Source organism: Podarcis filfolensis (assembly GCF_964270895.1).
Source record: "Podarcis filfolensis genome assembly, contig: HAP1_SCAFFOLD_180, whole genome shotgun sequence".
Taxonomy (NCBI): Eukaryota; Metazoa; Chordata; class Lepidosauria; order Squamata; family Lacertidae; genus Podarcis; species Podarcis filfolensis.
Window position 1 is genome coordinate 10940 of NW_028149403.1, and position 26133 is coordinate 37072.

Below are 26133 nucleotides of genomic sequence, written 5' to 3' on the forward strand. Positions count from 1 at the left end.
GGTGCAAACTAATGACTTCCTAAAAATCACTGCAACCCCCCCTCCCCGCCCACATGACCTGGGTTGCTGTGCGTAAGAGAAACCTGGTGGACAAGCAGCGGCAAGGACAGGCCCATCTGCTTCATCCAACCAAGTCTCTGTTACACATGCCAGGTCAAGTCCTCCATCCATGATCAAGTCATGGATGGCAGTGGTCTTATGAATCATTGACCTGGCATTGCACAGCAGCACCTTCAGGTCATGTGGGTATCCCTTGCTGATTCTAGTATCCATCCGGTCAAGACCAGACCCGGAGGCAGAAATAGTCCTCAGACAACGACTAAACCTGCCCCCTCTGTAATGACATGGTCTAGTCTTAGCGTAACTCCTCCTCCTACCCGTGATCACCGAGATCGGTTGCCCCAGTGCATCCCCCCCTGTGGGACATGCCCCAGCCATTTTGTGGGCTGGGGCCCACTCCCCGGCAGCCCTGACCCCTCCCCCTAACAACAAAATAACACCTTAAACAAACAAATAAAACCAATAAAACAATACAAACAAAAAAGTAAAAATTACAAAAACATCAAAATAAAAAATAATTCCCCAAACCCAACCAAACATCCATCCCACCCCCACCCCCACATTCAAAAAAACCAAAAGAATTTTTTTAAAAAAACATTTAAAAAACACTCTGTGCCCCTCCGGCAGTAACAACTGTCCTAGTGAGGCCTGTCAGGCCCCGCCCTGGGCCAGATGGTAAGTGGCAGGAAGGAGCAGGGCCCTCAGGCACTCACTCAGGGGAGTCCTCCTGGGCAGCAGGCAGCAAGCAGCACGCAGTCCTTATGAGGCTTCAGGCCCCGCCCCAGGCCAGATGGTAAGTGGCAAGAGCAGGGCCCTCAAGCACTCACTCAGGGGAGTCCTCCTGGGCAGCCTGGCCCCAGGTCAACCTGGCCCCAGGTCACCCAGTGAGCTGCATAGCTGAGTAAGGAGGTATTTGAACCCTAGTCTCTCCCAGGGCTTCCCCTTCTGAGAAACAGCTCTTCACTTCACTCACAGAAGCTGCTCAGTTCTGCTCCTGATGAGCAGTGGCTGGTGTGGTTTAAAAAACACACAACTGCAAGCATTCTATGATGTCACAGCATCTGTTGCACAGATGTTGCAGGCACTGGGCAACAGAAGTTGGCATGAGTGTTACACAAATCTTAAGGTGCACACATAGCAGGCACGCACCCTAGAGAAAAAACAACCCTTCACCATTCAAAAATGATAAAATATTCCCTGAAAAAAAAGACACTTTCTTTGAGTTCACAGAGCAATCCTGAAGCCCTCTTAATGACCCCAGATATTTACTCTGCAGTTGAAGGAAAAACCTTTCCCAATAGTTCTTTTCACTTACAAATCCTTCAAAAGCTATAAACATCTCACATAAATAGGGGTAGATCTGTGACAATGGATTCAAGAACTGAGGTATTTACCATTTCAAGGGAAAGGCTCAGACTGGCAGGAAAGGGCAAGCAGCAAACATTGTCAGGTATCATGACAAGAGACAAGCCAGGAGACAAGACTGCCTCTTTCTGTGATGCATGTATGATGCTTGTTGGGTGGGCAGTGGTTTTCAACCAGGGTGCTGTGGCACCCTGGGGTGCCATGAATGATGGTCAAGGATGCTGGGAGCAACACTGGCCTCTGTCCCTCTTTCTCCCTCCATGCCTTCTTGCATCTCTGCCTCCCAAAGGCTTGCACAGCTGTTTGTTGCAGCAGTCCTGGGTACAAGCTCCCCAGGCGAACGGTGCCTCTGGAGCTGGCCAGGGGGTGCTCCCCAGGCCCCTGTGGGGCAGCGTGAGGAGGCACCTCTCTTTAGGGAAGGGGCGGCAGCTGTGGCTGTCCAGAGGACTCCTAAGGAGAGGGGAGAGGAGAAGAAGGAACACTCCACAAAGGAAGGAGTCAGAAAAAGGACGAGAGGCTGCCAGCTCTGCTGGTAAGGGGTGACATAGCTGGGCTCCTGAGCCTCACAGAAAGAATGTAGTTGGTCAAGGGAGCCATGGACTCAAAAAAGTCCAAAACCTCTGGGCTAAGGGAAACCCAGCCAGATTGAAGGGGGGGGGTATAAAAATAAATTATTATTATTATCAAGTCTTTAAAAGTTGTTACACACACTTGTCTTGGCTCCTCACCTCCATGCAACATGTAAGGTGAGAAACTCTGTCACAACAGTAAAATTAAGATCTGCCTTGCTTTGACTGGTTCCTGCCACCGCTCATTTTTCTCTGACCCATCATGGATTTAGCCCCAACCCCAAGAAACTAGTAACTGAAAGGAGGTGGGTCACGGGAATTGAAGCGTATGCTTTCTGCATACAACACACCCACTGCCAGTGCCCCCAACCCCATACCACCCTCTCTCCAAAAATAGACCGGGGTCACTGAGTCCTTCCCAGCAATAGAATTAGCCGTTCTGGAAGATTCCTAAAATGTTATTAATCCAGAGTTTAGAGTTAAGAATTCAAAGGCCCCAAATATAAAAATTAATGAACTTTGAAAGATGCTGGATTGAATTTATGTGGTCTCTAGCTGTTATGGCAAAAAGAATTGGTATAAATATTGTTTAAGTTACAAAATTTAAGAAGTTGATTGGAAAATAAGGTGTTAGTTAAATGGAATGTTAAGAGATTAGGATTTGCTGGATAAACAATTTGAACTAGAAAACAAGAAGGGGAGGTATGAGGAAGTCAAGGAAATATGTTATTGAAAATTGATATTGAAATTGATTTGTTTTTAATATTTTTTTCCTTCTTTTTCTTTTTTGTTTGTATAAAATTGAAAACTCTAATAAATATTTATTAAAAAAAACAACAAAGGCCCCAAATATAAAATAAACGTTCATAAATGTACACGGCAAAGACATAAGTACAGGGGAGCAATCCTGTCAGCTTCTTTAGGAGACAACAAGAGCCTGCAAAGCAGGATACAAATAATAGAAAAAGTATTAAACTGTACTTTTCAAAGAATATATATATATATATATATATATATATATATATCACCCTAGCGTTGCATGGCATTAACATAGTTCTAACCACTAGGCCACATGGACTCTCCTAGAGCCTTGGCACTGAGGCCGGGAATTCCATGTTCTCAACTGCCGTTGCCTAGCAACGGAGCTTGTGACCGTTTGAAGTTCCTCAGCATCCCGAGGTTGGCATTGGCAGAGGTCGCCTGTAGTGACCTTCGCTCTGTCACTACAGGAGAGGATGGCATCCCGAAGACTCCTGGAGGTAAGTGTAGGTTGCCATGGCCAGAGGACTTAACTCTGGAACCTACTTGTATGAACTTTATGAGCTCTATGAGCTCTGGCCCAATGGTTGCCAGTGGTTTGATTCGAATTAATTTCATAATGAATGATTTTAGAGTGTTGTGTTGTGTTGTACTGTTGTACTGTTTTATTGTTGTTAGCCGCCCTGAGCCCGGCTTCGGCTGGGGAGGGCGGGATATAAATGAAATTTATTATTATTAATTATTATTATTATTATTATTATTATTATTATTATTATTATTATTGTCACAGACCAGGATAAAAAAAAGAAAGAGCATATAAATAAAGTAGCAGTTAGGATTTTTTTTTTTAACCGATAATTGTTAGAGAAAATGAGGACAAATAAACAGGCATAGGATAAAACATCTGAATAAAATACAAGATTAAACACGGATAATGGATGGATAAATACTGATAATTAAAACAGATAAGAACTAAAAAATAAAGACACGCAGTTAAAACAACTGTAAGAGGCTGCAGAGTAGAAGCCTCTGAAATAGAGGACACTCACAACATTAGAAACTGCTGCGCAAATATGGTTAAAACAGACAATTGAAACAATGTACAACAATAAATTTAGAAATAATTTGTTGTAGTAAAGGGGCTCCGGCCACTCGCCCCTCCCTCACCTGCCCTTACCCTCCAGCTGGGTCAGGTTTCTGGAACGGAGGCCGGCAGCCATTTACTTTTTGACAAAACAAAACGCAACAGAAATGGTAATGCAGCCACCACTCCATCTCAGGGCACTGGGAGGCACAGTCCAAGGGAGAAGACTATGCTCCTTTGTTACCGGTTGCCCCACTCTGCAAGCTGCTTCCACAAACTTGCAGGCAGAAATTCATCAGGTATAGCGTAACCAAGTACCGTATTTTTCGCTCTATAGGAAGCACTTTTCCCCCTCCAAAAATGAAGGGGAAATGTGTGTGCGTCCTATGGAGCGAATGTAGGCTCCTTGGCTTCGTGGCGGCGTGCCTGACCTGGAAGCCGGAGGCCTCCAGCTTTGCTAAAGGGGCGCTGTGCCTTCTCCCTCTGCGCAGCGCCTCTCCTGTGAAGGAAAGGCACTGCGCAGAGAGAGAGAAGGCGCAGCACCCCTTGAGCGACGCGCCTGTCCTGGAAGCCGGAGGAGGAACAGAAGGGACTCCTTCTGTTCCTCCTCCCGCTTCGCAGCGACGCGCCTGTCCAGCGAAGCCCAAGGAGGAACAGAAGGGTCTCCTTCTATTCTTTCTCCAGCTTCGCTGAAGGGCGCTGCGCCTTCTCCCTCTGTGCAATGCCTCTCCTGTGAGAGGCGTTGCGCAGAGAGGGAGAAGGCGCAGCACCCCTTCAGCGACGCGCCTGTCCTGGCTTCTGCCTTAGCCCTGCGCAGCCTCTTCGGGCAGGGGGAGCCTTCATCCCGCTGCCCTGAAGAGGCTTGGCGCGGTTATCCCAGAAGCCAGAACAGCCGCACGGTATCCCAGAAGCCAGATCCCTCTTGCTGTTCTGGCTTCTGGGGTTCAGAATAAATTTTTCTTGTTTTCCGCCTCCCAAAACTAGGTGCGCCCTATGGTCCGGTGCGCCCTATGGTGCGAAAAATACGGTAGTTGGCGTTGGACTTAGATCTTCCCTCAGATTGGCACATAAGACAAAAGAAAGTTTCTTTTTTTTAATTTATTAAAAAAACCCCACAAAGTTAACATGCTTAAAAGCAGGCACATCTTTTGTATCTTGCAGGCAGATAAAATAAAGACATTGTTTAGTATAGCTAATTAAGATACTCACTTCTAAGAACAAAGGCAGAGATAGGATAGTTTCAAAGTCCTTCAGTAGATCCACATTACAAAGTCAGCAGGAATCTCCATTACAAAGAGACACAGGACTGCTGCCAGCAAGGTGGTACGCTAACAGTGAATCGTGAATCGCAGGTTGCAGAGCGTGCTTTCTCAGCCATTCTTAGGATCTTTATTCACAAATCTCACGTGGAACCAGAACCCAGACCCAATCACAATTCTTGATTACATTCAAATTCACCAATGACCAGCTTATGGGCTAATAATTTTAACTTGTGACAGCTGAGCTCATTAAGTTCCCAGAACCTGGATCAAAGGGCTCACCCCTTTCCTCGGATGTTTCACAGATGCACATTCCCAGGTAATTAAAAGACTGAAAACAACACTAGGTGGGTGTGAGTAGCTGGAGCCCCAGGTGTCAAGCCCCCAAATCAAAATAGAGAACTTCCTTCCTAAGATAACAATTTACACATTTGGAGACTGTCGGTCTGCAGGGTTAAAGCAACAGACCTCTTTCCCATAACTCTTGCGGCTTTTTGATTACCCACCATACTCTGCTCCTTTCTTGACCAAAGTTTTAAATCCTTAACTTCACTACAAATGTACAACAATAAACTATCTCAGCGAGTTGACTCAGAGTCAGGACTTTTCATGCCAGACTATTTTGAGTTGGGCGATGGTCTGCGCCTACAGATCTGTACACAGAATCTGGCGACCATCCAGGTCATCTTCTGCTCTTTGCCTAACAGCAAATTTCAAATTTTTGCTTTTGCGGGAGGTCGGTGAACCTCACCAGTAGGGGATCCATGATCTTACTACGTGCCTCTTCATAAAAGGGACATCTAACGAACAAGTCCCCTTCATGGATCACTGCCTTGCTGCGGCGAAGGGGCTTGAATAACTCAGAGAAGCTATGAGCTATGCCGTGCAGGGCCACCCAAGATGGACAGGTCATAGTGGAGAGCTTTGACCAAACGTGATCCACCTGGAGCAGGAACCGGCAAGCCACTCCAGTATTCCTGCCAAGAAAACTCCATGGACAAAGACAACAGGCATATAAAAGTTATGACGCTGGAAGATGAGCCCCTCATGTCGGAAGGCGTCCAACATGCTACTGAGGAAGAGCGGAGGACAAGTACAAGGAGATTCAGAGCTGATGAAGCGGCTGGGCCAAAGCCGAAAGGACGCTCAGTTGCGGATATGAACCTTGGTAAGTTGGATGTGGTCAAAAATGAGATGGCAAGAATAAATATTGACATCCTGGGCATCAGTGAACTAAAATGGACAGGAATGGGCGAATTCAGTTCGGATGACCATCATATCTACTACTGTGGGCAAGAATCCCATAAAAGAAATGGAGTGGCCCTCATAGTCAACAAAAGAGTGGCAAAAGCTGTACTGGGATGCAATCTCAAAAATGATAGAATGATCTCGATACGAATCCAAGGCAGACCTTTTAACATCACAGTAATCCAAGTTTATGCACCAACCACTGGTGCTGAAGAAACTGAAATTGACCAGTTCTATGAAGACTTACAACACCTTATAGAAATGACACCAAAGAAGGATGTTCTTCTCATTATAGGGGATTGGAATGCTAAAGTAGGGAGTCAAGAGATAAAAGGAACAACTGGCAAGTTTGGCCTTGGAGTTCAAAACGAAGCAGGGCAAAGGCTAATAGAGTTCTGTCAAGAGAACAAGCTGGTCATCACAAACACTCTTTTCCAACAACACAAGAGACGACTCTACACATGGGCATCACCAGATGGGCAGCATCAAAATCAGATTGATTATATTCTCTGCAGCCAAAGATGGAGAAGCTCTATACAGTCAGCAAAAACAAGACCTGGAGCTGACTGTGGCTCAGATCATTAGCTTCTTGTAGCAAAATTCAAGCTTAAACTGAAGAAAGTAGGAAAAACCACTGGGCCGGTAAGATACAATCTAAGTCAAATCCCATATGAATACACAGTGGAAGTGAGGAACAGGTTTAAGGATTTAGATTTGCTGGACAGAGTGCCTGAAGAACTATGGATGGAGGCTCGTAACATTATACAGGAGGCAGCAACTAAAACCATCCCAATGAAAAGGAAATGCAAGAAAGCAAAATGGCTGCCCAACGAGGCCTTACAAATAGCGGGGGAGAGAAGGCAAGCAAAATGCGAGGGAGATAGTGAAAGATACAGGAAATTGAATGCAGATTTCCAAAAAATAGCAAGGAGAGACAAGAAGGCCTTCTTAAACGAGCCATGTAAAGAAATAGAGGAAAACAATAGAATGGGAAAAACCAGAGATCTGTTCAAGAAAATTGGAGATATGAAAGGAACATTTTGTACAAAGATTACCATAATAAAAGACAAAAGTGGAAAGGACCTAACAGAAGCAGAAGACATCAAGAAGAGGTTGCAAGAATACACAGAGGAACTATACCAGAAAGAAATGGATGTCTCGTATACCCCAGGTAGTGTGGTTGCTGACCTTGAGCCAGATATCCTGGAGAGTGAAGTCAAATGGGTCTTAGAAAGCACTGCTAATAACAAGGCCAGTGGAAGTGATGATATTCCAGCTGAACTATTTAAAATTTTAAAAGATGATGCTGTTAAGGTGCTACACTGAATATGCCAGCAAATTTGGAAAACTCAGCAGTGGCCAGAAGATTGGAGATCAGTCTACATCCCAATCCCAAAGAAGGGCAATGCCAAAGAATGCTCCAACTACCGCACAACTGCACTCATTTCACACGCTAGCAAGGTTATGCTAAAATTCTATTTTTTTATAAGATATTTATTGAGATTTTTTAAAGTATTACAATAAAATAAAAAAATAGCAAAAATACAAAATAAAAATAATTAAAAACACACAAATTTTCCATTGCTTATTTTCCTTTAGCTTGTTTCCCAGACCTCCTCATGCCTCCCTTTTTTGTATTCCACCTCAAATTGTTGGTTCAGCAAATCCTTACCATTATGTTTTTACCTATTTATAACCCTTTTTTTCATATTCTCTTAAAGCATTACAGCTGGAAACCACTTAATTTCTATCCAACATCATTCTAACATTCATTAATTTTACAATATTTCTGTAGATAGTCTTTAAATTTCTTCCAATCTTCTTCCACCGACTCTTCTCCCTGGTCTCAGATTCTGCCAGTCATTTCTGCCAATCCCATATAGTCCATCACCTTCATCTGCCATTCTTCCAAAGTGGGTAAATCTTGTGTCTTCCAATACTTTGCAATAAGTATTCTTGCTGCTGTTGTAGCGTACATAAAAAAAGTTCTGTCCTTCTTTGGCACCAATTGGCCGACAATGCCCAGAAGGAAGGCCTCTGGTTTCTTCAGGAAGGTATATTTAAATACCTTTTTCATTTCATTATATATCATCTCCCAGAAAGCCTTGATTGTTGGGCACGTCCACCAAAGGTGAAAGAATGTACCTTCAGTCTCTTTACATTTCCAACATTTATTATCGGGCAAATGATATATTTTTGCAAGCTTGACTGGGGTCATGTACCACCTGTATATCATTTTCATAATATTCTCTCTTAAGGCATTACATGCCGTAAATTTCATACCTGTGGTCCACAAATGTTCCCAGTCAGCAAACATAATGTTATGTCCAACATCTTGTGTCCATTTAATCATAGCAGATTTCACCGTTTCATCTTGTGTATTCCATTTCAACAGCAAGTTATACATCCTTGACAAAATCTTAGTTTTGGGTTCTAACAGTTCTGTTTCTAATTTTAATTTTCCACCTGGAAGCCAATTTTCTTGTCCAAATTATATGCCTCCATTATCTGATAATAATGAAGCCAATCTCGCACTTTGTTTTTTAGTTTCTCAAAACTCTGCAGTTTTAGTCTATCTCCCTCTTGTTCCAAAATTTCCCAATATTTCGGCCATTTGGCCTCCATATTGAGCTTTTTCTGGGCTTTTGCTTCCAATGGTGACAGCCACCTTGGGGTTTTATTTTCCAATAAATCCTTATATCTTATCCAAACATTGAACAAAGCTTTCCTGACAATATGGTTCTTAAATGCTTTATGTGCTTTAACCTTGTCGTACCACAAATATGCATGCCACCCGAAGACATTGTTAAAACCTTCTAAATCCAAAATGTCTGTGTTCTCAAGAAGCAGCCAGTCTTTCAACCAGCAGAATGCTGCTGATTCATAGTAAAGTTTAAAGTCTGGCAGGGCAAATCCACCCCTTTCCTTTGCATCAGTTAATATCTTGAATTTTATTCTGGGCTTCTTGCCCTGCCAGACAAATCTAGATATATCTTTCTGCCACTTCTTGAAACAATCCATCTTGTCCACAATTTGCAGTGTTTGAAACAAAAACAGCATTCTAGGCAATACATTCATTTTTATAGCTGCAATTCGACCCAACAAGGAAAGCTTCAAATTTGACCAAATTTCTAAGTCTTTTTTCACTTCCGTCCAACATTTTTCATAATTATCTTTAAATAAGTTCCCATTTTTTGCTGTCATGTTAATCCCCAAGTATTTCACTTTCTTGACCACATTCAGACCTGTCTCATTCTGAAACCTCTCTCTTTCAATCGGTGTTACCGTACTTTTCGCACCATTACACTCAGTTTTTTTCACCTAAAAGGTAAAGGGAAATGTGTGTGCGTGTTATGGAGCGAATGCAGGCAGGAGGAACCGCTCTTGCTGGCTGTTCGGCAGCCTGTCTTCCTCCGCTTGGCTGGCTGAGAAGCCGGCAACAGCTGAGCAACAGCTGAGTGTCGGGAGACAGCCTCTCTTTCTCCTGTGTGCCTCCTCTATGGTTTTTTGGCGAGGTGGGAGAAGGGAGGCAGCTGGGAAGCCAGCAAGAGCTGCATGCAGTGTGTAAAAGCCAAGGTAGGGAAAGGGAGACAGCCTCTCTTCCTCCTGTCTGCCTGCTCTATGGCTCTCCCTTACACAAATGTAAGCGGCTCTTACTCTGCTTTCTTTACAATGAGCCAGAAGGAGGGACAAAGAGGGCATCCCCTTCCGTCCCTCCCCCAGCACCTCACCGGTAAATTCAAACAAAGCGGCTTACAAGGCTCGTGTCCCTGAGTCTCCTCCTCCTCTTTTTGCTCCGGTTCGAGGCAAGGCAGCTCCACAAATGTGAGTTCCCCCTCTCTCTTCCTTCCCTCCCTCCCTCCCTCTTCCAACTTCAAAAAATATTGGGGGGACAGCCAGGTAAGCCCCACTCACATACCACAATGGGGGATGGGGGATGACTCCCTCAAATATTTAATGGGGGGGGTGAAGGCACCTAGGCCTATAGGAGTCGGCTGCTTTGCCTAGGACAAGTGTGAGCTCCCCCCCCCCCTCTTCCTTCATCACTGTATTGGAGATATCATACATTACTGACAGTTCCTTCATTCACGTGGTTACAAAACACGGATCCACATGGATCCTCAGGATTTTTGCACTGGGTCACCCCAAATTCACCATCAGATCACATAGTATGTCCATGGCTACAGCATGCACCAAAAAAATCACGGACCCACTGTTGCCTGGGGCCGCAGTGGTGCAAAAACGTGGTTACAAAGTACGGATCCACGTGGATCCTCAGGATTTTTGCATTGGGCTACCCCAAACTCACCATCAGATCACATGTCTGTGGCCACAGCATGAACCACAAAAATCATACATCCACTGTTTCGTTTAGAATATTTTTTTTCTTGTTTTCCTCCTCTAAAAACTATGTGCGTGTTATGGTTGGGAGCGTGTTATAGAGCGAAAAATACGGTAAATTTTTCTCTAAAACCGGGGGGCCACTAGGTGGCGCATCGGAAGATGGCTGACAATAACATCTCTCCGACCCACACGAGGTAATTTGGAGGCTATGATGGGGGTAATTAGCCTCCTTAACCCCCCCAGGATTATGGGGGGGACGGCCCTTGCCTGCTGTGCCCTATACCACCCCCGAATTTGTGGGGGTGGGGGCACTAGGCACAAAGCCCTCCTGTGGGACTCCGGCACTCCTGGACGCCGTCCCTGATCCGCGCCTCTAGTTTGCAAGAATCTTCAAAAGAAACAATTTGGACGAGATAAATTGCACATACTTCAAGGAAAAAGGGGGATTAAAGACTGCTGACAGAAGAGATCTCTGATAACAAGGCAAGAACAAAATATGAGAAGATACGTCAAGATACGGTATTGCAAATGACTGAGGGGGGAGGGGAAAAAAAACTTTTCTTTCCTCTTCATGTGATTAACAAGAATCCCCTCCCCTAATGAGTTAGAACTTTAAGGACTTAAGCTGTGATTTAAGGCTGTGTGGAGATAAACTTTCGAACCAAAGCAATGTTTCAAGACGAAGCTGGAAAGTTAAGAGTTTTGGAATGACGCAGTTAAAAATGCCGTCGCCATCTTGGGAGGCATTGTTGGAGCTCTTGGGTCTGGGAGGAGAAAGAGAGAAATAGAGCTGTTTACATATCGTGGATTAACTTCTCTGTGGGACTTAAGAGCGAAAAATGCCTGATTTATGATGGAAAGAGTGATGTTATCTACGAAGGAGATATATGGAAACCATCTGGACTTAGATTGGAAGAACGGGAAATTCACACAGGATTTATATTTGCTTATCGGCTTAAGGAGACTAACAGAAGAGATCGTAAAAGAAAAAGAGAAATTATATGAACAAGATATGATGTGGAAACACCAAGATAAGACTGGATAGAATTATGAGCTTTGTCTGGACTGATTGGGACTGATTTGGACACTAACGCAGTAATAAGAAGATGATTTGAATCCCCCTTTGGATCTTGCAGTATGGGTTCCCCCAACAAAATTTAAAAATTTGGCTTTGTAATTTGGAATTTATGTGATGTGATTTAATTTGATGTGATTGGCCAGTTAATAAAAATTATTAAAAAAAAAAAATTTTTTTTCTCTAAAACCTTAGTTTTTGACTTGTTCAGTTTAAATCCTGCCACTTGACCAAATTCTTGAATTAGTTCTAAAACCCTTTTAGTACCAGATTCTGGCTCCTGTAACGTCAGTACTAAATCATCTGCAAATGCTCTCAATTTGTACTGTTTGGCTCCGACCTGTATACCTTTAACCAACCGGTCCCTTCTAATCATATTCAGCAGAACCTCCAGGACCGATATAAAAAGCAGTGGGGAGATTGGGCACCCCTGTCGTGTCCCTTTTTCTATCTTAAATTCTTCCGTCACCACATTATTTACAATTAATTTAGCCTTTTGTTCAGAATATATTGCACCTATATATTGCAAAGCCTTTGACTGTGTCGATCACAGCAAACTATGGCAAGTTCTTAAAGAAATGGGAGTGCCTGATCAACCTCATCTGTCTCCTGAGAAATCTCTATGTGGGACAAGAAGCTACAGTTAGAACTGGATATGGAACAACTGATTGGTTCAAAATTGGGAAAGGAGTACGGCAAGGCTGTATATTGTCTCCCTGCTTATTTAACTTATATGCAGAATGCATCATGCGAAAGGCTGGGCTGGATGAATCCCAAGCCAGAATTAAGATCGCCGGAAGAAATATAAACAACCTCAGATATGCAGATGACACAACCTTGATGGCAGAAAGTGAAGAGGAATTAAAGAACCTTTTAATGAGGGTGAAAGAGGAGAGCGCAAAATATGGTCTGAAGCTCAACATCAAAAAAAACGAAGATCATGGCCACTGGGCCCATCACCTCCTGGCAAATAGAAGGGGAAGAAATGGAGGCAGTGAGAGATTTTACTTTCTTGGGCTCCATGATCACTGCAGATGGTCACAGCAGTCACGAAATTAAAAGACGTCTGCTCCTTGGGAGAAAGGCGATGGTAAACCTAGACAGCATCTTAAAAAGCAGAGACATCACCTTGCCAACAAAGGTCCGTATAGTTAAAGCCATGGTTTTCCCAGTAGTGATGTATGGAAGTGAGAGCTGGACCATAAAGAAGGCTGATCGCCGAAGAATTGATGCTTTTGAATTATGGTGCTGGAGGAGACTCTTGAGAGTCCCATGGACTGCAAGAAGATCAAATGCATCCATTCTTAAGGAAATCAGCCCTGAGTGCTCATTGGAAGGACAGATCGTGAAGCTGAGCCTCCAATACTTTGGCCACCTCATGAGAAGAGAAGACTCCCTGGAAAAGACCCTGATGATGGGAAAGATGGAGGGCACAAGGCGAAGGGGATGACAGAGGACGAAATGGCTGGACAGTGTTCTTGAAGCTACAAACATGAGTCTGACCAAACTGCGGGAGGCAGTGGAAGATAGGAGTGCCTGGCGTGCTCTGGTCCATGGGGCCACGAAGAGTCGGACACGACTAAACAACTAAACAACAACAACAAAGAACTAGTGTTCTGGGCTTCCTATCTCTCCCAATGGACAGGTGCAAAGTCTCTGAGCATACCCTTCTAAAGGCTCCATCCAGGACCGGCGAGGGAAAAGCCGTGCTTCTGGCGAGTGTAAAGGCCCTTCTTGCATCCCTAGATACAAGAAAGGAGAGATATGCTGCCGGTGCGGCTATATATTTCTCGATTTCTCCAATTCTATAGTCGGGGCACCTTGCACAGTCCTGCTGTCTCTTGGTGTCTAATATACTTTGCCTGACCATAGCTTTTGCCTGGCCCAAGCCCAGACTTAGAAGGGCTTGAGGGGTAAAATCCAGTTTCCGGAGGGTGTTCAGGACTGCAGTCTGCCAGCCCGACTGGAATTGGTCACAGAGGATCAAAGGGGCTATCCCTCGGGGGAGCAGATTCAATGTCAGCCATTTGTAGATTGATGTTAGGCAGATGCTAGCCTCCACTCTCATCATCCCTGTTTCCAATCTAATCCATGCATCTGGGGACTTGGAGGAGAGCTCTAAGAAGTCTAGATCGAACTCTCTCAAGGGGGGAGAAAGCAGAGGAAGGCGGACCCAAAAAGGAACCATGCAGGAGTTGCGCCAAAGTTTTGGCCTTGTATCATTTTAGAGCTGCGGGGACGAAGAAGCCCCCTTGTGCTCTGAAGAATTTAAGGATACAATTTGCAGTTTCCCCCGCTGAACTCCCGATGGAGTTTATGTGTAGTTTGTTGGTTCCTGAGGCCTGTACCACCATTCTTAGATACTTGTAGTTTGTGACTTGTTCTAATTTATGGCCTTGGAGTTCCCAGCTTCTAAGCTTTGGTTTTCCCCCAAAAGCGAGTATCTTGGTCTTTTGATAGTTGATTTTGAGACATTCAGATTCACAGTATGCTGCGAGCTTTCTTAGTGCTCTTTTGAGTCTAATGGGGGTTCTAGATAGAATTACCGCATCATCGGCATCTGGAACCTAGATTAATGGTATCACCAAGTTAGGCAAAGAGCTATCCAAAGTCAAAGAAAGGGTTGAGCTTTGCCCAAGTTTTTGGAAGGGGAGAAGGAATGCCAAAAAGGGAAATTCAGTGTCCTATAGTGAAGTCGGTTGAATATTATTTTGAACAGAGGATTCCTTCTGATTTATGTACATGTGAATCTGGAAGAGACTTCATTTCTATTTATACATGCTGGATGTTATCTTTGTACTATAGTTTGGAAGGGAAAAACAGAAGAAGAAAAGAAAGTGTGAGTGGCTGGCCCAGTTCAGGGGAAGGGGGTACTGGGTGGAGCTGGTTTTTCTGCAGAGCTGAGGCAGGGAGCCCTGCTGCCCACCTGTCCACAGAGTCCATCACAGGAAAGGGCTGCTCCCAGGTGCAGGCGAGGGAGAGACAGGGGCCCTGGCGGAGCTCTGCTCCTGGAGGAAGGACGGATGAGAAACAACGCCATGGGCTCTGCTGAGACAGGCCATCTCCCTCAGGTCTCCTCTCCCCCAACTGTCATCTGGCGGCAGCCATTTCAGCAGGCTGCCTCAGTGGGAGAGATGACAACAGCATTCTAGACACTGGGGCCTGAGCTTGTGAGTTGTCTTTTCCTCTGCCCTCCTTGCCCCCTTTCCTTGTGTGTTCTGTTGGTCGGATTGTTTCTTACAATAGAAGTCTGCCATTAGGGAGTTTCTTGCATTTGATTTCATGGAAGGCTCTCTTGGAGCCTTTTTGGCTTAAGAGAGGGGTACAAATGCTCAAAATAATAATAATAATAATAATAATAATAATAATAATAATAATAATAATAATAGATTTATACCCCGCCCTCCCCAGCCAAGACCGGGCTCAGGGTGGCTAACAACCAATAATAAAAAAGTTGATTAAAATACAATTTAAAAGATTAAGATACAACATTAAAACATTAGGATGCAGCCTCTTCACAGGAGGAGAAAGGAAAAAGAAAGAGGGGGAGGGAATCAAACTGATTCTAAGCCAAAGGTCAGGTGGAACAACTCTGTCTTACAGGCCCTGCGGAAAGAGATCAGATCCTGCAGGGCCCTGGTCTCATGACACAGAGCGTTCCACCAGGCCGGAGCCAGTGTTGAGAAGGCCCTGGCTCTGGTTGAGGCTAATCTAACTTCCTTAGGGCCCGGGACCTCTAGGGTGTTGCTATATATGGACCTTAAGGTCCTCCGTGGGGCATACCGGGAGAGGCGGTCCCGTAGGTACGAGGGTATGAGGCTGTGAAGGGCTTTAAAGGTCAAAACCAGCACCTTCAGTCTGACCCTGTACTCCACTGGGAGCCAGTGCCACTGGAAAAGCACTGGGTGAATATGCTCCCATGGCAGAGACCCCGTGAGGAGCCTCGCTGCAGCATTCTGCACCCGCTGGAGTTTCTGGGACAGCTTCAAGGGCAGCCCCACGTAGAGCAAATTACAGTAGTCAAGCCTGGAGATGACCATCGCATGGATCACTGTGGCCAGGTTGGGGCGGGAAAGGTAAGGGACCAACTGCTTGATGAGGCGAAGGTGGAAAAATGTCGCCTTGGCTGTTGTAACCTGCGCCTCCATGGAAAGGGAGGTGTCAAGGATTACACCCAAACTCTTAACGGAAGGCTTAAAAGAATAGAAGGATGAATAAGGTCTCTAAGGAAATGGAGGCCAGAGATTTTCAGTTTGTTTCCCAACCTACCTCGTCTGTGCTTTCCTGATCAACACAAAAACATGAATGGGTCTGATCCATTCTTCACATTCTGACGTTCCTGTTTCTCTTTTCTCTTTTCTTGTGGACAGGGAATTGATTTTGATGAAGATCAAATACCAGAAATCAGCCTGGAAGATGGGGAGGATCTTTCTCCAAGGTAATCCTGTGCTAATCCCCTCCCCCATAATCAACTGCTTTTAAAAAACAACCCGGTCCATTTCAATGGTGGTGGCGCTTGGGGTCTGTGAAGGATGGGAGGCAATAAACCCTTTTGACAAAAGTGCTACTCCTCTCTCCCCTCAGCATCCGAACCACAGCTTCTCTGGATGCGGCTGATCTTCTTCCTGAAAGCGACAGCAGGGACCAGCTGAAGAACAGACTTACGGAAGTCGTCGCAACGATGAAGAGTGGGAAGATCCGAAGGAAGGCGCTCCGAGATCTTTCCGCCCTCCTGCAGAAGATCCAGGAATCTGTGAGTTGCGTGGCGAGTTCCCGCCTCCCCCACGGAAATAAAGACACAGGACACCAGTATTTTAGGTTAATGGGCAAAATTAGGCCACAACTTTATTGATTACAGGAATTGAGCGGTATTGGCTTAGGCATTGGTCCTATCGACTAACCGGCTTCAGCCTGATTGCTAGAAGACCGGCAAGGATTAACCACCAGTAGGGGGAGTCTTGCTGATGTACATCAACTAGGAGCTCCCCCGGGGTCACCACTCGGGGGCGTGCCTTGGGCCCTGGCCTCCATAGGCTTCGGATGGGGCCACGCCCCCCGGAATCATTTACCGGACTACCCTTCAATATGTGGGGCAGGCGATGGCACTTCCTCCCCTCTTCCAACGGCAGAACAATACCAATGCCTAACCGCCAATGCCGAGGAAGTTGTGATGATTTGCTACGAGGTAGGCAAAAAACCAAATGGCTGGTGCCAATTTGCCAAGTGGGAAAAATTCCTACCAGGCCCCTTGACGGCGACGAACCGAAGTCCATATCAATGTCAAAGAGCCAAACCTAAAGGGTGGGAGGGTGGGAAAACCGGAGCTGCTGGGGCGCTGGGAGAAAAAGGGAATTCCTCAGGCGCGCCGGCCCTAAATAGCGCTGGTGATGGGTTGTTTCTCTTATCAGTCCCTTCTCTGGGTTTCTTCTCAGCCATCGGTAGCGGTTCCTGCATGCTCCTTTGGCCAACTGGTGGCGATTTCCTGCCTTTGTGCATTGGATCCGGACCCGGAGAGCAGGCAGCGGGCAGCAGAGGCTCTCTGCCATCTTCTGCCCATCCTGCGGCGCAACGAAGGTAAGACTGGAAGAATGCATCCCAGCATGGGGTGGGGGTGAGCAAGACCCAAACTAACCCTTTGGCTTTCCTTTGCAGAGATGCTGGCACGAACGTCATGGAACCAAACACTTATCACCAGAGCTGAGAAGGTCCTCAAATCCACCGGAGGACCGGTTCCTGAATTGTTCGTGAATAATTGTTACCATCTTGCCAGGGTAAGTCGCTGTCTCTCAAGCCACATGTTCTGGGTTCCGCAGAGGCTTTCTGCTCCCCAGCCCTGCCCTGCGGGCATCTCTGACCTTCCTCTCTTGCTTCAGGTCTTTGGTGCCTTTCTCCCTGCGGAGCAGCTCTTGGAGGCCATGTGCTTCCTGGCCAGAGACCTGGTTGTCGAGAGCAGCTTCAACCCACTGGATATCTCCCACTTACTGCAAGAATTCCTCAAGCAGTTTGGCGGCACAAAAGTGAAGGTAAGGCATCTGCAAAGGTAGGAGAGAAGAAGATTCTCTGCTTTGGTGTAGGGGAGGCCACCTCATGCCATTGGGTGGCCAGGACACATGTTAGTTGAGAGGGGTCTGGCAATGTCAGGAGAAGAACCTCAGCCAAGGGACCTGAGAAACATGGGTTCAGGGATGGGGAATCCTCCTCCTTCTGGGAGCAGACTGGGTTGCTTCTTCTCTTGGTCCACAATGGATAGGGGAACTGGCGCCCTGGAGCTGCCTGGGTTCAGTACTTCCAAGGACCATGAGTGGTACCTTGGAAGGAAGATGGCTGTGGTGGCACAGGTCAAAAGTTCCTCTTTCAATGAGGGATGGAGGGATCCGCCTGCAGACAGCCCCGCTTCCTTGTACTCTCCAAGCAACACTCTCCTTTTCTCTGACAGGTGAAGGTGCTGCTGGAGGGCTTCTATAAGATCAGCCAGGGGCCTGCAGTGCAAGGCAGAAGCATGGCCGTCTTCGCTTTGTCCATCTTGTCGCACCACCACCTGGCGACAGTGGTTGAATATCTCCTCCAGTTTCCTTTCAGGTATGGAGCCCTCCAGGTTCTACTGGGCTAAGGGGGAGGTTGGCAAGCTGCAGGGCTTGCTCAGAAAGCCCTTGCTGCCATTTCCTCTCTCTGGAGCATGGCAGCAAGCAGAAGACTTGAATCTGACCATTGCTCTTGTTTTTGCATTCACAGAGACTGCGAGAGAGTGTGGAAGGAGGTTTTAGCATCGGCCGACCCAGAACAACTGATCCATCTCACGGCCGAGCAGCTTTACGAAAGCCCCTTGGCAGAATCTGCCACCGAAGTGGTAAGGACCTACCACCTGCTTTCTGGCTTCCTTCTTCCCAGGGTAATATCTAGGGATTCCTGTATTCTGCAGAAAAGCAGGGAAAGTGACTTGCACCTCTCTCTCTTCCAGCAACATCTCACCAGCCTGTTGCACGCCATCCTCAGGATGGAGGACTACAAGGCAGCTGTGCGCCAGAACTTCCCACAGCTGCTCATCGCTCTCCTGGGGATGGTTATGAACTTCCACTACGACCAGGAATTCCTCGGGTGAGTAGTGTGTTGCAAAGGGACCAATGGAGTCTTTTCCCCTTCAGCCTTGGGGGGTTTCCAGTCCAGCTTGGTTTTGCAAGGGAGGCTCTCCTTCAGGCGGCTGCTAGGGAGGGAAAGATGGGGAAGGAATTTGAGTGTGTGGCAATGACCCTTCTGGTAAAACTGGCCTTGTTTTTGTTGCAGAGGGGCTAAGGAAGTTCTGCACCTCCTTCTTGGCACCACTGGAGAGCAAGTGGAGGCGGCCATCGTTGACCAACTTTTCTGCCGGGAGACTTTCAGCCAGGGGTTGTCTGCCATGGTGAGGTAAGAGGAAGAACGCGGTGACCTTCCCCAGTGGTCTGGCAAATGGAGCTGAAGGCACGGGATCGGACTGTGCCCCTGTTTGCTTCCTGCGGTGTCTTTCCCTTCCTTACTGAGATCTCCTTCTCCATTTCAGAGCTGTCGGAAAGCGACACTGGTGGATCCCTCCCATGGTGGAAAGCATCATCGCTGCTCTCAAGGACCAGGATTTTGCCGGAATGCCACAAGTCGCGGCAGCTATCTACATCGAGGTGAGGGGGACTGACGCGGGAGGAAATGGGTGCAGCAAGGAGGCCCTGGCTTGGTTTCTGCCGAGTGTTGGGCTGCTTTGAGCCTACGGACTGTTGCCTGTTTTAGTGCTCCTCAGAGCAGACCCACTGGATTTGATGTACATGACAAACTTTGGTCCATCCACTTCAGTGGGTTTGCTCTGTGCAGAATTGCAAATGGTGGGTAAAAGGAGAACCTGCCTCAGCCGCTCATCCCTGAAGAGTTTCTTTCTCTTTGGGCCTCTTTAGCTGCTCAGCTGCCGTCTGGAGGTCTATCCCTGTGAAGATACACTGGAGCAGCTCCTCAACTGGCTGGCACACGACCACCTGCAAGTCCGGAAGCTCAGCATCAGAGGAATATCCCTGCTTCTGGACTCTGACATGGCAAGTGATGCTCAGAGGGAGGGAGGGAGGGGGGTACAGATCTTGATTCTAATCATGGTCCAGCACTCTTTTGCTGGCACAATACTGAAAGGCCTGTGCTAAAAGGCCTTTCAGACCTTTGAAAAGATTGTCTCTTTTGTGTAGGACCCTTCGCTTCTGCGGCTGTTGCTGCTGGATTCCCTCCCTTCTGCAGAAGCTGATGTCCTCCCAGAGTTGATAGAGCTAGTAGACCAAGCCTACCATTCCAGGGAGCTGGGAGAGGAAGACCTGAAGATGCTGGCGGCAACCTACTGCGGTCTGGCTGCCCATGTGAGTATGAGGGGAAACATGACACCCCACCCGGTGGAGGAGGAATGCTTTGGAAGAGGAAGGGTGGGGTTTAGACTGGCATGCAGCGGAGATGTTCTGGCTTCAGGAGGGTGTTCCTCTGGAACACCTTCTCTTGGAAGCCTGCCTGGAAAACGCAGGGAGAGAGTCACCCCTGCCCCCAGTCTCCCCCAGGAGGAGGATAGGGGGCTGAGCAGCCTCAAAACACCCCAGTGGGCAGGAGAAAGGAAAGTGAGCTGATGAGAAATACAACCTCTGATATTTTCTGCCTACAGGAGGAAGCCTCCGTCCGGACATCAGCCATCCAACATCTGGGGCTGCTTCGGGGCTGGGTGAGAGACCAAAGGCTTCCCATAATAACAACAACAACAGAAGAAGAAGCCATTCACGAACTGGTTGTGGTCCTCATCCACCTCGAAGACGAGGACGAGGTGGCCAAGGTGAGGGCCAAAGAGGTGGACTTACACAGTAGGAGGGAGGGATTGTTCTCAGGAGCTTCCGAGACTATGTGCCGCAATTTGTAACCCTCTTCTCTTCTTGTGTTGCAGGCTGCAAGGAGGGCTCTTTCCCATCTAGCCCCACAAGTGAAGTGGTGGGCTCATCCCAACAAATTTAGCCTCCACTTTGCTCTCCACCAGGCTGCCAAGCATCTGGTAAGGTCCCTCTGCTTCGTTGGCACCTTTGCCCAGGCATGTCTTTGGCAGTGCAAGGCTCTTCTGCCGTGCTCTCAAGCCTCTCTGATGCCACTTCTCCTTTGTCTTTGCCCACAGAGCAAGACCTTCAGCAAGGACACCCTTCGGAGTGCTGCCTTAACATGTACGAAGCCATCCGCCAACAGGCTGCCATCAGTCTCCAGGGTGGCAGCTCTGTTTCTGGGTAAGTCAAGCAACGTTCTTCCCTGGTAGGGATGGACAGAAACGTCTTGGTAACGATGGCAGGGAGGATGGGCATGTCCCCAGGCCACCTGCTAGGTAGGCCTCCATCTGCGCCCAGATCTTGCTCTGAGTGCTCCGTGAGGGTGGAGGCCTCGGAGCATACCTGTCCTCCTGCCGAGCTGCTTCTGTCTCCGCTTGCTTTGCACTGAGATGACGTCCCTTTTCTTGCCCTCTCTCTCTCTCTAGGTCATCTGGCTTTCCGGGATGCCAGTTTCATCCACGATCAAGACATGGCATCCTACGGAACATGTGAGTGAGACGTACGGAGGGCAGGGAGGGATGCTTCTGCTGAGAAAGGTCTTCAGGGGAAGGCAAATTCCCAGATGTATGTTCAGACAGAGGTGCCACAAGATGAACATGCAAAGAGAATTGGAATGTGACTTCACTGCTCTCTTGAGAGCCAGTGTGGTGTAGTGGTTAAGAGCGGTAGTCATGTAATCTGGGGAACCGGGTTCGCGTCTCTGCTCCTCCACCTGCAGCTGCTGGGTGACCTTGGGCCAGTCACACTTCTTTGAAGTCTCTCAGCCCCACTCACCTCACAGAGTGTTTGTTGTGGGGGAGGAAGGGAAAGGAGATTGTTAGCCGCTTTGAGACTCCTGAAGGGGAGTGAAAGGCGGGATATCAAATCCAAACTCTTCTTCTTCTTCTTCTTCTTCTTCTTCTCTCACACACAAACACACCTGATGGCTGTTTTCATATTGTTGATGGATGGCTCTTTTCCTGTGTATCTCCGCCTTGCTCAACCTTTCTCCCTTGCCACTCAGGGCTGGAAGAGATGCAGCAGCACGAGGAAGAAGGGCTCAGGCAGACAGGGAGGAGCTGCCTGAACATCATGCAGCGGGCCTATAAACATCAGAAGAAAGGCAGGGTCCAGCGCTTTTTGAGGAGGCTGCTCCACTGCATTCACAGGGAACCTTACCCGCAGGACTTCCTGAGCTGCATGCCAGGTGAGTGAGGCATCTGGTGGGCTATTGGGACATCTGGTGGGCTGTTTGGAGGTGACGTTTCTCAAGGAGCCCCTTTCTCCTCCTGACAGAACATCCGCAGCAGCGGCAGGCCAAGGCAACATAACATCAGAGTTGTGCTGCAGAGATACCATCTTCTGCTCTCCGCGGGATCCAGTCTGGACCAGCGCCAGGAACATCAACGCCATCAGGATGGACCAAGAGGAGTGGTGCTGGCCTCACGACCCTCCGTACACAGCGGTAGGAAACCTTTTTGTTGTTGTTGTGTTCCTTGTTGATGCTGTTTTTGATTGTTGATTTTATTGATTTTGAATCTCAGGGTGGTTCACAACACCAAGTATACGAAGCACAAAATACATAATAAGAATAATCACTGCACAAAATTCATAATAAAAATATCAGAACATAATATAAATTAAAATAATAAAAACATACTAAAAATAGCCACAAGACTAATGTTTGCACACTAATAAACAATACAAGAGCCCTGAAACAGCACTCCAGCCCACAAATACAAAATCTAAATCAGCACAACACATTTAACAATCATTTTAAACAACCCCACCTTCTTGAAGAAAGCTGATATATTAGATTTAGAAGGTTGGAATACGAGGTTTGGATGGCACGCCTACCTAACATACAACAAAGTGGCAGTGCATAAGGACTTTTTAAATCATATAGTCAGAATTTCATTATACAAGGTCTGGGATAAGTACTACAGACAATTAGAGCCCAAAATACCCTGGTGGGTATCCCCAGTGGAGATGATAACGGTAAAAAAGACAAACATGGACACAAATTGGGCAATTTAGCAACAATTAATAAAGGTAGAACAGGGCCAATTAAAAATCAAATTGTATGAAGAAATTAAACAGTATTGTAACGGCTGGATTCACTATCACCTAATAGTGCATATATTTAATCAGGATAAGAAAACTGCTTTTGGAGAAAAGAAGATTGGTTTTGGAGAAAAGAAGTCATTCTTACAAAAGGAATTAGTACAAATTAATAAAAAGACCCTATCTAGGATGTATGATCTACTCTTGGAATGGGAACTCAAGGATGAGATGCTAAAGGACGTTATGATAAAGTGGGCGCAGGATTTTGGCCACAACATAATGTTAGCTGTGGAAATTTGACATCAAGTTCACAGCATGTTATACAATAAGGGAGAATCTAATGAAAATGATCTACCGATGGTACCTAACCCCTGCCCCGAGGAATCGGCAAAAATCTATAAGCAAAAAAACAATGTGTGCTGGAGATGTAACACCGAGATAGGAACAATGTACCATATATGGTGGGGTGTAAGGAGATAAAAAGCTTTTGGAACAAGTTCATGAAGAAATCATTAAGATTTTTAAAAAATCATTCAACAAGATGCAAGCATATAATCTTGATTCTTAAGATTTTTAGGCACTTCTAGCCTTAACAATTTAAGCATTATTAGGATACATGGTTATACATAAAACTCTTCCAGGTGGCCTTGCCACATTCCCCTCTTTCAAGCTTAGAAACAAGACACAGTTGTTTCTCCAGCTTGACTCTCATGTTGAACAACTGTGTCTCTCAAGGGGATCTCTTCAGGGGGTATTTCACGAATTAGTTGAGCGTACTCATGCTCTTCTTCTGGCAGAGGGGGCGGGGCTCGGTATATGGCCATGATGTGGGTTTCAGTGAGATTCTTAATGCTTCGGGCCACCATTCCTCTGACTAGAGATATGCAGCAAGGGGTGATGCAAAGAAGTATTAGGAAGACGAATCCTCCTACTGCAATGGCGGCCAAAAGGCTATGTAACCATCCTACTCCTGGGACCCAAGACCACATCCATTCCCAAGGATTCTGACTGGGTTGGTTATCATTTATAAGGGCCTGTAATTTTGGCAACTCGTCCTCAATAGTGTTGTTGAAGTCATGAAACTTCACTCTGCATTTGCCTTCCGGCACTATTTTACAAAAACCTCCTGATTTGGCGAGAAGATAGTCAAGAACAAGTCTATTAGCTGCTGCTATCTGGTTCAAATCCTCAATCTCAGACTGCAACTGTCAGAGGATATGTGTAGCGGCATTGATGGTTTTCTCCAACCTGCATGTTAGGGCAAATAGTGCTTCACGGTTTTGTTCAGCCACAACTCCCGGATGTATGCCGATGGTGAGGATGCTCACGAAGCCTCCACCAACAGCACCCACAGAGCGGGCCGGGAAAATCTCATCCCTGCACTGTTCCCCTTGGACTTCTCTCCTCTTTCTGTTTCTAAGAGAGGGTAGAGGAGGAAAAGCCTCCACAGTCACAGGGAAAGTAAAGGCACCTATTCCCACACACTGATAATCACCAGGGTGGTAATTAGTGGCTAGTCCATTATACAAGAACCAAAGATTGGGGTCCTTGATCAGCCAGCCAGAGCAGATGGATCCCTGTCCAGTGAAGTTGACTGGGAAAGTATGGGTACAGATCTGAGGAGGTGGTGTTGCTTTGGTAAGAGGCGTTGAAGGAACCCCACAACCAAAACTTAGCAGTGCACTGTGTGTAATTTCCCAGCCAACCTTTATGTTGGTGGTGCTGGACATTCGGCCAATCTTTCCATTTGGTGTTCCATGATCCAGAGGCATAACAACAAAAGCACAAGCCCTGGGTGGTTCTGGAGAACTGGAAATATCGGTAGGAGGTATCATTCATTTCAGAAGGAGGTGTCGCGAAAAGGCCACTATGATTATACAGTAGGCCTGCCAAGACAATGTCAAGGTCCCTGATTAGTCCTGGGATATGTCAGCTACCTTTCTAGGGTGTTCATAATAAAGGGTGACATTTTCGCCATATATTTAAACATCTGCTTAGCATGCTTTACAAAAACATTTTATTTTGTCATTGGTCCCCTCAAGGTCAAGATGCACATCAGGGTTAACATCAACTTCATCATGATCAAGGAACTCCATGGGTTCAAGGAGCCCAAGGATATCAACAATTCCTCGTGGGTAGTCTTTCCGAAGAAATACTTCCTGTATACGTAAAAGAAGATAAGGAGAACAGTTATTATTACTGTAAGAAGAACTGGAGGTAACCAAGACCAGAGCATACCTGGAGAGTGAGCCAACCCTCCGTTCAGCTGCACCCAGTAGAGCCTCTTAGTGGTTCCCGGGTTCTGGTTGAACTGGAGTGGTCAATTCACACTGTATACACTCTCCTATTGCTACTCAAAAAGGGTTTGGGTGGGGGGAGGAAAGAAGGCTACTGTGACCAGTATGGTGGGAGGAAGTACACCTTGGGGTGGTGGGTGAGAGAACCCGACAACAGTTCTTTTAGGTTCTCCGGGCATTTACCTCCTATGATAGGTTGGTCTCGGCCAAAACCCTTCTAAGGGTATATGGGTATATGGCACAGCTGCCTTGGTAATGCTTGTACCCAAACGGGTATGTACCAATCATGAAAATACAAGGGGATATGACATCCGTAATCCTCCAACAACTCTACCCACTTATCAATTATGTTCCCTAGCCCATCCACATTCCTTACTACTATCTGTACAGCTGGTCTGTATTTAAATCTGGCACAAATTGAGGACTGGCTGATAATTCAACTGGTAAAGATCCTCCCATCTGCTGGTGCAGTTCCTCAATCTTCAGGTGTGCGTAGACTCACTGGCTTCCGGTGCAGTGAGAACAGACCGGGTGTCTGGGGCTCGTGCCCTAACCCACTCCCGGTGGGGCTAGGGGCAGGGGTTCCTGGTGATCTTCAACTTCAGGGGGTCCGAAGGATTCTGCTCACAGTTCCAATGATCCTCAGACCACTTCAGACAAGAGCGATCAATCCAGGGGGTCACCTCGGCCACTTTCACCGTGGTAGGCGTTGCAAGCAAGATGGCGTTGCAAGCAAGACCATGCCACTTAGGAGCCAATGGGTTGTTCTTCTACTCCTTCACCCACACGTCATCTCCAGACTGTAAGGGCTGTATGGGTTCAGCCAGGCTGATTGGCATACGTTCAAGGGGCCACCTGTTGAGAGAAATCAAAACACGAGAGAGAGACTCGATTTGTTCTGATGTAATCTGTCCTCCCGTTTGCACCAAGTCTGCTCTTATTTCTGTGGTAAGTGG

The 26133-nt window shown here is 46.7% G+C and overlaps 1 protein-coding gene across 1 annotated transcript; it reads left to right on the plus strand.

Annotated features, from left to right (window-relative positions):
- Positions 1–3161: 3161 nt before the first annotated feature.
- LOC310755100 (maestro heat-like repeat family member 5) lies at positions 3162–25877 on the plus strand. Its single transcript, XM_083631785.1, has 19 exons — positions 3162–3253; positions 16134–16201; positions 16348–16516; positions 17196–17337; positions 17416–17534; positions 17637–17786; positions 18200–18342; positions 18496–18610; positions 18722–18858; positions 19045–19164; positions 19298–19412; positions 19680–19814; positions 19959–20123; positions 20417–20581; positions 20690–20794; positions 20912–21017; positions 21263–21325; positions 21841–22281; positions 24923–25877. Exons 1-18 carry the CDS (start codon positions 3230–3232, stop codon positions 22029–22031), a joined length of 2232 nt encoding a protein of 743 aa, XP_083487911.1. The 5' UTR covers positions 3162–3229; the 3' UTR covers positions 22032–22281; positions 24923–25877.
- The last annotated feature ends 256 nt before the right edge of the window (positions 25878–26133 follow it).